The following is a 12,345-nucleotide window of genomic DNA, read 5'->3' as shown; positions in this document are numbered from 1 at the left end:
TAACATTCACTTACTAATTTAAAAGTTATAGCATGAAAACTATAACAAACATAAAATGGTTATGAGGTCAGTACCAGGGACTGAGGCCCAGGTTGAAAGAGTTAACTGTTATTTTGAAGAATTTTCCATTAACCAAATATGTGATGTTTGGATTTTCTTTTACTTCAGACATGGAGATGTATTAAAGTTTAAAAGGTTGCCTCTAGTGAGGTGTTTATTAAGCTATTAAAAAGACATTAATTTCAGACAATTTAGTGAAAATTTAAATGTGAACTTTGGTGTACTGATTGCACAATAAATTTGTATAGTTACATCCTCAGCTAAGCAGATTTTTGTATAGTAACACTTAAATTATATATATATATATATATATGAATGAATAAATAACCAGTGTTTGCTTTGAATTTGTTAACTTAATGTCTTTTGTTTCTGCAATGCAAGTAAATAAGTCAATTTTTAACTTTCTTTACAAGTAATACACACAACTATGCATTCTCACAAATATCATCACAACTTCCAGAATCAGCTGATCATAGCTTCCGATCTATTGTTAATGTTAGCTCTTCAAATATTTGGTAACCAGAGTCACGACTGTTTACAAAATTGCAAAATAAATGAAATATAAATTTTTAGGTACATTCACCTCCTAAATTTTTTGTGAATAAAAAGTTCAGAAATGGAAATCTTTAATATGGAAAAGCATAGTTGATCAGGTTACCGATTCCCTTTCCACTTTTTTTTTGCCTAAGTTCTACATTATTGTGATGAATACAACAATAGTGATAACTATATGACAATAATATTGGAGAACCAATTTATGTTATCATCCATAACTATTTTAAGCCACAGCATGCTATAACGTATTGTATTATAATACTATGTATTTCTTAAGGTATATGTCTGGACACCAAAATATGCGAGACAAAAAAAGAAAATGTTTACTGTTTCACAGTGGCAGGACACAGTTAAAAGTAATATGTTCGAAACACAGAAAGAGATGCTGTCTTATCCAATCAGCATCACGTGCAACAAACATGAAACACTCATCCTACTTACTAATCGTGTATATTAAGCATACAAACACTATGCAAAATCATTTTTCTAATGCTTTGTTACATTATTAAAAATGCTGTATAATATATAAACATGATACTGGCATCACCTAGTTACATGGTGTATATTTTCACCGCCAACAAACATGATGCAGAACTATTGTGCTAACATTAGGTATAAAAAACAAACACAATGCTGATTTATTTTGCTTACATGGTGTACAACAAACAAGTCATAAGCTTACCCTGCTAACATGGTGTACAAAAGAACTCCCATGCTCCAGATATCACAAGCTTCATCATAACCTTGTTTTTTTAGTACTTCAGGTGCTACAAAGTTAGCTGTGTAACATGGTGTCATGAGTAACCCATTCTCAGCTCTGATCTGTTTTGCAAAACCAAAGTCACATATACGGAGGGATTCAGGACTGCCCGTTACATCAGGGTATATAATATTAGAAGGTTTAAGGTCTCGATGGACAACCTAAAAAATAATGCCCAGTTAAACAAACAATGATTGAAAATGTACCTAACAATCTTTTGCTTTTGTTTCAGGAATTTTATTGGGACATATTCAAAATCAAAACGATACATTTACTAGTATTTTCTCTTTTTTCACTCTTTCTTTTCTGTTGAGAGTAATACATTCTACTTACAAGTTAATAGAGAAAAGCACTTATACGTTAAATGAGATTAAACATTCTTCAAGTAAAATTTCTCAAAACCAGTCCTTCTGAATTCTAGTTACTCTAAATCAATCAAACAGTTTAGGTCCAGCCCAAACTCTTCATAAATTTAAGCAAATAGAAATTTTCTAGTTTGCTCACCTCATCAAACCAGCCACTAATTTTAACTACATAGCTTATATATTATTTTCATAAAAAACCATCCTCCACAAATCAGTTGTCCCTTTGTTATGCAAACATTAACACCCAGATGAATGTGAAAATGCTCAGCTATTGGAAAAATATGACAGCAAATATATAATAAAGTTATTCCTAATGGGTCGATAACTTTCTGTTTTCAACACCATTCATTGGATAGAAAGACAAATCATGAAGAAAAACAAATTATCACACCATCATGAAGTGTTTCAAAGTGGTTAATTTCTCCCACTGACATAAAAGTAAACATCAACAGTGATAAAAACAGTGACAAAGATAACATATCATATATCCTCCTTACCAAAGAACTTGGCATTTCCATTGGCTTGAATGAAATTAATTATTACCACTAAGCCTCTACAGAAGGTGACTTGAATCAATTGGAAGATTTTATTGGATAGTGTAAGTGTGACAATAATTAACAGCTCAAACCAAATGACAACTTTGATGAAACTGGCAGTGAATAGACAATCTGACAAGCATGACTAAAGAAACAGGAAACTGAAGAATTTTACTGTGGGGCAAGGAAAAAAAAAAAACAATCACACCCATGGCTCAGGAATCATATTTTGAGAATGTTATTAGGAAGAGGAGTAAAGACAAAGGAGAGAGCAACTATGAATGTATGTTTTTTTAAAGAATTTAACATTTGAACTAATGTATTGTACATATACTTGAAGTTGTATTATTTTACTTACTGTACAAAAACAAGATACTACTAATATTTTAAGTAAGACTGTGTTGTTTTCATTTTAAAAATAAATAATAACCTTTTTTTAAAGTATTATAACAAATATTTAAGTTCTACATCTGATTTATGGAAGAGCAAGGTGAGTAGGTGATACAAGTTGTGAAAACTGGTCATTTCATTAAATGACCACTATCTCATTCCCAACGATGGCTGATTTTCAACAGTTTCACTTGATAATATAAATAAAAGTAAAAAAATAATAATAATTATTAGAATATGAATAATAGCCCCTTGATAATTATTCAAGCACAATAAACATGTACATTTTGTTTCCTTTATATCAAAAGTTTAACCAATTACTCACTCCATTATCATGAAGATATTTCACCGTTTTTGCTATGACCTCTAACACACAGCTGGCTTCTCGCTCACTAAAGGCTTTATGGCTGAGGATTTTGTCCAACAACTCCCCACCTTTTAGTAGTTCCATTACCAAATACACAGATGTCTCATCTTCATAAACCTAAAAACATGGATTATTACCTTACTTAAGACTTCCAACTTCATCATAATTGCTAATCACTAATTTCCACATACATTTTTAAGGTGGCATTAAAATGTTTCAGTTATTTTAAAATTAGTAAGAGAACAGTTATACACAAGTTGTGTGTTAATTAACAAGAACAAATTAACATATCATTACACCAATCATAATTGTAACCAATTACAAAGACAATAATCATTCAGTCAATCATAAGGGAAATATGAGGCTTAACAATTCAAAAGAAAAGCAAGAAGTTTTGCCAAAATTAAAAGTATAAAGACGTTTTACAAATAATGTTGAACCCTGAGTTACAAGGGTTTGTGCTTTATATAATGTGACCAATGCTTCAACTCACGCGATACCCTGCTTCACGTTTACGTGGTTGTAGATTTGGAGTCGTGGATCAGTGTTATTCTGTAATACGTGATCAGAAAAACTTGGATAAATGAAAATAAAGAATAAATTTACACGTCTACATGAAAACTTTTTTAGTTTATTAATGCAATGTTATGAGCAGGTGCTCTTCATCAGGTAATGTAGACAGTGTTGGACAATGTGCCAAGTCATACATCAGAGTCATTGTTCTTTGTTGATGCCAATGTTTCTGTTATGTTTCTGCCTTTCAACACAACGTCAATTTTACAACTTAATACTTTCAAGTCTTATTACACCAGAAGGCTCTACAGACAATTACTGGATACAAGGATAGTGGAAAATCTGATGCAGTTTTGGAAGTTATAAGCATTTTGGACTTCATCAACAAAATCCAGGAGACTTGGGAGGAGGTCAAACTTTCAACTTTGAATGCCTGTTGGCACAAACTCTGGCCTGAGATTGTCAATGAGTTCAGAAGCTTACCCACCATTAACGATGAAGCCAATGACATTATGAGGTTGGCCAAATGGCTGGGAGGAGAGGAATGTGAAGACATCAAGGGTGCAGATGTGGTTGAGTTGTTCGATTCGCACCAACAGGAACCAACAAACAAGAAACTTGAGCAGCTTGTTGCATCCAACTGTGACAGTGAAGAATAGGAAGAAAAAGAGACTGCTAACCCATTCATCACTGCTAAAGCCATTCAAGAGTTCCTGTGTGAAGTTCAAGAGTGAAGAGATCATGGAACTTGACCACATCATAGAAAGGAGTTTCAACTTTAAGATAGGCTTAGATTAACTCCTTTCATACTACAAGCAGCTCCAGAAGAAACCGAACAGGAATGCAAAGCAGCAGGGAATCACCCCCTCTTTCAAACCTCAGCCTGCCTCTTCAGAGACTGCCAGCACCTCTCAGGAGGAGGAGTCAGATGATCCTCTATTAGATGAATAATTTGTAGGTATAAAGAGATTTATTAATTTGTAATTTCATCAAGTTGTAATTTGTCAGGAAAGGTTTTTATAGAGGCTATTAATTCCATTAACTTGTGTTTAAATATCATTTTATTATGAATTAAGGTTATCGAATCTTGGTCCCAGGTCCATATCCCCCTATTTTCCATAGACTTGATGCCTCAAGTTACATGGTTTCAACTGATATGGTATTTTTCAGGAATGTAGCCTTTGCGTAACTCAGGGTTCAACTGTATAAAAAAAAACTATATTATGAATTTCAGCCATTCAGAAAATCAGCTATAAGTTCAGTCAATAAAGAGAGCAATAAGCTAAACTAACAATATGTGCATTGGTAGTGGTAAAAGTGTGCATTCCACAATCTTTTACAGAGTGCCATTAAACATGGTATTATACACTTGATGTCAAAGTTATCAACTCTTCATTTTACCCTACATTGGTGATTTAGCAACAGTTTGTATAACAGGAGAATAAGTACTTGATACAATATATAGGGATACTGAAATAAATTGTAGATATGTATTTTGAAAGTCTAGAGATCATGAAAATGTATTGTGGAAACTTTACAGTGGACTACAATATTTCTAATCTTCACATGAACATTACCTTGCACCCCAACTTATCAGAGTCCGAGTCAGATTGATACTGTCAATTCACTAACATATCTTGAGTACAAATACTTTAGAAACACCTCTGACTGCTTGCATGCAACAGACTTATCCACTTCACTCAAAGCATACCACATTTTGTGCCAATACACTTAAGTAAATTCAGAATTACAGTCAACATTCCTTCTTCAATACTAGCTGACCTCATGCAAATTTGGTTAACAGCCACTCAAAACAGTAATATTATATACATTTAACCACTAAGAAGAACAGTAAAAGTTAGCTACAAACTTGTTTTTATAAAAGAACTATGTAAGAGAGAACTTAATCACATGCTGGCATAACAATTAAGTACCTTCTACTTAAAACCTAACAAACAGGAAACTTACATCGTAAAGAGTAACTATGTTAGGATGTTGACTATAGCGGAGAAGAATTTCTACTTCTTCTTGACAGTCACGTTTCGATTTGACAATAACCTGAAAAATTAATAATCATTATTCAATAAATCATAGGTATAAAAATTAAAAAACAAAAATAGCACCAAATGGTAAGACAATAGTTAGATAAGTACACTGATTATGAATCAATGGAGAGAGAATGAGAAAACAAAAAATTACAGTGTTGAGGTATATATGCTCACACTCAACCTGATTAGGTTGTACAAAACATAAATAAAAACTCAGAAAGTTATTTAGAAAATGCCTGTTGAAAAGCTCCATGCAATCATTGGGGGACAGTAGTTAAATATGTGTAGTTTTACATAATACCTACACATAATTAATACATCGGCAACAAAAAAAGACAAAATCAGAAGTCACTGAATCTTACTTTTACAGCAAAATTCTTCCCAGATTCCCTGTGAACACAACGTCTCGTGACAGCATAAGATCCTCTCCCAATCTCTTCCTTGAGTTCATACTCATTGGTGATAGAACCTTTGTAACTGGATGAGCACATTGCTAGCTGAAGAAAATACAGAAATATTGTTTGAAAGATGAAACATTGCTACAGTATTCAAACACAAAATTGTATGTTCTACAAAAACAACTTTTAATCATTATACCAAATAAAAACTTATTTTCAGCAAACATGGAAACTTTAATAACTTTTAAATGCATTATACCTTGCTGATGAATGATACTTTTTAAAAGCTTCAACCTCAACTGTTTAATTATACTTACTCCACTTTGTGCTTCAGTCTCAGGTACTTTTTAGTTATACTTACTTTACTAAGTGCTTCAGTCTCAGCTAACTGTTGATAGCCTTCTTCAACTAAACTTGGAGCTACAAAACTGAATCCTCGGAACAATTCATGAGCATTGGCACTAGGTGGAATACCAGGTGAGTCTACGTGTTTGAAATAGTGCAAAATCATCATTATCCAAGATTTACAATTGAACATTTAAAAAAATTATTTATGATCTGAGAAGATGGCATTTATAGTAGAACAATTTCTAACATAATAATTAATAAAAACAGTCTGTAAGAAAGAATTATTGTTAAGTATTAAGAGAGAATAATCTACCCATAACTTCAAAACTTTGAAAGCTTCTGCTTTAGGTTCATTAAATTTTCAACATGTTTAAGAGACTTATTTCCATTGTTAACTCTTTAAAACAGCTGGGTGCATCAAATTCATGCACCTGTCATATGGTTTATTTTATTGCATTTAAAAAAAAAATTACCGTATGCAATTGTTTGAAAACTGTGATAAATTTTCTACAAACAATGTAATTTCTGTAAAAAACCTTTTTTTTTCTTTTTTTTTTTTCTATACATGGTATTTTTATGAATTCTCAGCTTTGGAAAATCAAAAAAAGATTTATGAAATACTTCTAAGAAAACCAATTAAAAATGATTCTTTGCTGTAGATTTCCCAATTTCAATTACAGATTTATATTTCTACATTCTTGAAACTTCCTAATAAATGGTTTATTTTTATTTTATCAAACTAAATCCTGTCTTTCTTTTGACTCCAAAAATATTAAAAGCAAGCATACTTTTATTCTTTAAGTGTTACTCAGAAAGTTCCATTTAATATGTGTAATTTGTTTTAAAATTGATTTACATTCATGTGCACACACACACACACATACATATATATATTACACATCAATTTGGTGATTTTCTTTGCCCATTCAAACAATTATTTAGGCAAATAAACCATAATGTGAACATAGTCTAACAAACAGTGGCCTTGGCATCAAAACCAAATTTGATATGGTTGAGTGCAAAATGATCATTTAATTAAGCCTAACAATTCTCTAGATCTTATTTTTTACTGTAGTATCATAATTGAAATGATGTATTAAATTACAAAGCAAGTTCTTTAGAGGACTATAATTGGTGGAAATTGTTTACAGACATCTTTTCTTCTAGCAGCATATTATCATGCTACTCTTTTATCACCTTGTTCTGATCTTTACATGATTCTATGCTGAAATAAAACCCAAACTGACTTACACAGTTGATAAGAACAAAAAAAAATGTTTTTATTACATGTTTATATCACTAATCTATGTTTTCTCAAATCTGAGGTATAGGCAATTTACATAACACCATGACAACCTAGGTTGAGAAATGGCAATTGGTTGAAACCGAAAAAACTACACTTGTATTGAAGTTATAAGGTTCAAATAGGTACTGCTTTTTAAAAGTATTTCAAATTGTCTCCTCGGTGTCTGTGAGTGCCATATTATACTAAAAAAAATCAGGTAATTCACAAACACTAATGTTTTTTGTTTAGTGCATTGAAATTAGCCCAAAGTTAATATACACATATAAATTATTATCTCTGAAGTATTTAAAACAACTGTGTGGAAGAATGATGTCTTTCTTAATAAAATGGTGCAATTTTTTCATCAGGATAGGGTGCATTATTCAAAATTATTAATTTGAAGTAAAATAATAACATAACTTGTAGCATCTATTGTATATAATAGGATATAAATAAAATAATCATTATTATGGATCTTTATAGAAGAAAAGGAATAAGTCAGATAACAAAGTTCCTACCCTCGGGTGTTCTCATGGTGAACTCTTTATCAAAATAGCAAGTGTGATCTGATCTCCCCACAGCTGGAATAAATGGTGGAGTTACATCTTTAGTGTACAACTTTTGCCAGTCTATAGTTTGGAAAAATGGATGTTCTTGAAAATCTTTAACACCATTTGGGCCTGAACCTAAAAACAAAACATGTTCATAATCAAAATCTGTAACAATTACATATTCAAAACAATAACTATCAAACATAACTACAATTCTTGTAATTAATAAAAAAAAATCACATATCATAAATAAAAAGACAAATCATGCTTTTGATAACTGAACTTTTTAAATTTATTCTTATTAGACAATTTTCTCACATTACATACTCCAATATGGCTTTACAATTTAAGTTGAGTGCACCTGTGAATTGTTAGTATCTGAAAGTGTAAAACAAACATGTAACAAAAGTACTCATGCCACCACTATATTTAAACAAAGAATGAGTGCAGTGTAAATCAATTCTATTTGATGTTAATACTTTCCTGAAGAAAAAAATTGTAAAATCATACTGCAATGTTATACTTTTTCTTTTATTCACAACAGAAATTAAGCTACAAACCCTCATAGGAAAAAAGTAAGGAATTTAAAACAATGCTGCAATTTTAAATTAGAATATAGAATGATAAACTTTTAATGATGTACTGTAACTGTTTAAATCCAATAACTTCTTAAAGACTACAAACAGGTTGGGTCCTATGTAGGTTTACAGATGACTTAACCTCAAGTATGGAAAGGACTAATCTATTTCAAAGTTCACTCTCTCATGACCAAGATTTAAGTCTGCATATTTAGCAGACTCACTTTATTACAAGTCATTACTATGGTATTAAAAACAGAACTTAACATAAGTATACATAAATCCATAAATATAAAGAGTAGAGAATTATCCAAAGTATCCCCAAAAGATAACTGATTATCAAGAGCAGAGCATAACACAAAGTACCTCAACTAGAAAACATTATTATCAAGTGTATAGCTGAACATGAACTGTTCCAATGAGAAGCCATAATTATCACTAGTGTATAAAATGAAATGCCTCAACAAGAAGACATACATGTATTTGTCAAGGATACAGCATACAAGAAGTACACAGAAAGAAGTAAAAATTACCAAAAGTACAGAATAACATCAAGCATTCCGATATAAAGCTAATATGATATAAAGATCTAAATATACAAAGTATGCAACAAGAAGTAAAAACACAGGTCTGTAAATTTAAACTTCATAAAAGTTGTTTTGGTTTTAATAATGGATTTTCTGTAATTCAGCTACACAGATTTCAAAAATAATATTCACTGTTTTCTATCACATAAGAATTTTTTATAAATTGGTAGGAACAAAAACTCTTACTTAGATGAAGTTATTATTTCGTTTACCACAATGATCATTTTTTATTATTATGTTTGTTAGCAAAAACACAAACAAACTAAATAAAAGAGAAGAACATTGATGCCAAACAAATATGCATCCTCGTTCATCCTGATTTTTTGTGAAATCTTTATCTTTTAGTCTCAAAACTATGTGTTGTGTAAAAGTGCATATAGCATTTTGTGAAAAATCTGTACATGATGGAGAAAAATGGATATTGTTTTTGGATTCAGCATACAGGACTTACTGTAGAACAAGTAACAATTTTTCAAGACAATAAAACCATCACAGGCCTGTGAAATTAGCAATAGTACAGAATAACATCAAACAATCCAACTAGAAACTAATATGATGTAAAAGGTAAACTAAACACAAAGTTTCTCAACAAAACCACATTATGGTATCAAGAGTAGACAGTAAGACATGAAGAATCTTAACTTGTTTCCTTTTTTTTTAGTCCCTAATTATAGGCTTGAAAATATAATCTTTGCATTTTGATTCAACTTGTTTCTGTACTTTTTGATGATCCCTATTCTCGCTTTTTAAATTAACAATTTTTATTAATGTGGTTTCTCAAGTTTTTTTTATTTCCATATATGGGGGAATAAATGTTAAGCTACATACGTGCATATACATTCAGTTGAATGTTACATGTTTTTCAGCAGTTTACTGCTGCATTGGCTTTTTTTCCACCAAACCATTACTTATTGGGCCAGGAAGTTTTGTGCCTGAGGTTATGTGTAAAAACACGTTTAACAGGCTTTGAGTACAAAGGCAGCATTTCATAACAACATCCAATCTATTATGTATTTATAACCATATAAATCAAATTTCCATGAAAAATAATCTACTTTTAAATAGCTCATGGACATTTGCAGCATTTCATATAGTATATCTGTCTCGGTTGTGCAAAACATCCAGCCGATTTTGCTGTAGGCTTGTCAAACAATAACATGAATGATAATAAGATGAAGAAAGGCAAATTTTGATTTTGTCTAACAATCGTGAAATCACTTATTTTGCTTATCATCAATGTTTGGGTGGTCTTAACTATTGAAAGGGAAGGTTTTGAGTGATGTTTCAAGAATAAGTCTGCTTTTTTAAGTGATTTTTGCCCAAATGTTATATTATGAACCACTATTGTGGTTCATGATAGAGCTCAACAGAAAGTATCAGAAGATGAAGTCATGACTGAAGAACAAAGCACTTACAACAAGATACCATGATGGTATCAAGAGTCAACACAATACTTTTATCTCAACAAAAAAACTCACATATCAAAGCCAATTAACCAAACTTACACAAGTGTCATTTAACTTACCATACTTAATTACACTCAAGTAACCACAAAATAAATAGGAATAAAACTGAAAGTGTTTGGACAAAATTAATTATTTCCCTTGACAGAAAACAATAATAATAAGTTTAAAGGTAGGAAATCAACATTATTAATAACCAGAGAAAAGTATTACTTGTTCAACCTGAAAACTACTTTAGTATCTATGTTAGTAATATCTCAAATTATAATTTTGAAGCTACACTGTACCTAATCTATTGGCTGGATTTCTTTTGAAGACAGCTCGAAGAAGACTTTGGGCTTCAGGACTGAGGAACTGTGGCATTCCTAACTTGGCTCTAATAATTTGGAAAAATCAATTATTAAACATTTTTAGCAGTAATATTCTGGAATGATAAAGAATAATCTGTTTAAAAAATTCAAATGTATCATTTGGTGCGAAATTAAATATTTCAATAGTTCAAAACAAAACAATTTTTAATGAATTGTAATATACTGCTTGATCCAGTGTTAGTTACATACCCAGTGTTAAGATAACAAATAGCTACCATAATTAAAACACTCAAATGGCCATGACAATGTTACAACTAATTAAACTTAAATGTCAACACATTTTGATTGAAATTCTTAGTAGTAAACAATATAAACAAATCTCTTCCAATAAACATCTCGACAACAATTAGCAGAATACACTTTCTATCAAACTAAAGGTTTTGCTTAATACTTAAATATTTAACACATGATTCAATCACTTATTTGTAGTATGTACACAAACACACACATAGGCTTTTCTATGTTCCTCTTAAATTAAAAGTGTCAGGTTTATTTAACCATTTCTGCTATCAATTACTTCTCTAATAAGACTAACAAATAACTTTAAAAAGCAAGCATTTACTTAAATATCTTTTCTAGAGTAAATACTAGGGGTAACAAGAATTCTATATATAAAACACAATACATCACAAATGCTTAATAACAAAACATGTTCAAGCTCTGACACCTTAATACAAAACTGAGAGTTACAATATTTTACTTCTACGCAGCTAGAGAATTTTACTTGAGTTTAAGAAGCTATGAAGTGCAATGAACCAAATATTTCTTGATACAGTATTAGAATACAATGAAAATTTTACAATAATTGTTGTATCTGATAGCACTGATTGATTCATAACAATGACATTTCTAATACTATTGTCTGATTCATAAAAATTATAGTACATTTTTTGAAATTAATGATTGATTCATAAAAATAATAGCACACTTTTAATACCATCTGATTCATAAAAGCACACTTTTGATACCACTGATTTATTCATAACAATGATAATACACTTCTAATACCTACGTCAGATTTATAAAAATAGCGTACTATTAATACCATTGACTGATTCATAAAAATATTAGTACACTATTGCAGTGGTGGGATTCAGCCGGTTCGCACCGGTTCGTGCGAACCTGTTCTTAGAATTTAATGACCTCCACGAACCGGTTGTTAACAATCGT

At 30.8% G+C, this 12,345-nt stretch overlaps 1 protein-coding gene across 7 annotated transcripts in view; it reads right to left on the bottom strand.

Moving 5' to 3' along the window:
• The window catches only part of LOC106478094 (ribosomal protein S6 kinase alpha-2-like), a 122,425-nt gene that overhangs the window by 32,603 nt on the left and 77,477 nt on the right, over nucleotides 1-12,345 (bottom strand). For all 7 annotated transcript variants that reach the window (XM_022381621.1, XM_013938609.2, XM_022381620.1 and 4 more), the window contains 7 exons: nucleotides 11,092-11,180; nucleotides 8,144-8,311; nucleotides 6,354-6,475; nucleotides 5,957-6,091; nucleotides 5,515-5,604; nucleotides 2,992-3,150; nucleotides 1,298-1,536 (listed from right to left, as the gene is read on the bottom strand). In XM_022381621.1, coding sequence (XP_022237329.1) covers nucleotides 1,298-1,536; nucleotides 2,992-3,150; nucleotides 5,515-5,604; nucleotides 5,957-6,091; nucleotides 6,354-6,475; nucleotides 8,144-8,311; nucleotides 11,092-11,180 — 1,002 coding nt within the window. The remainder of the gene's footprint in view (nucleotides 1-1,297; nucleotides 1,537-2,991; nucleotides 3,151-5,514; nucleotides 5,605-5,956; nucleotides 6,092-6,353; nucleotides 6,476-8,143; nucleotides 8,312-11,091; nucleotides 11,181-12,345) is intronic.

Source organism: Limulus polyphemus, unplaced genomic scaffold, assembly GCF_000517525.1.
Source record: "Limulus polyphemus unplaced genomic scaffold, Limulus_polyphemus-2.1.2 Scaffold179, whole genome shotgun sequence".
NCBI lineage: Eukaryota > Metazoa > Arthropoda > Merostomata > Xiphosura > Limulidae > Limulus > Limulus polyphemus.
Note: the sequence above shows the minus strand (reverse complement) of the source record. Positions and strands in the feature narration are given on the sequence as shown.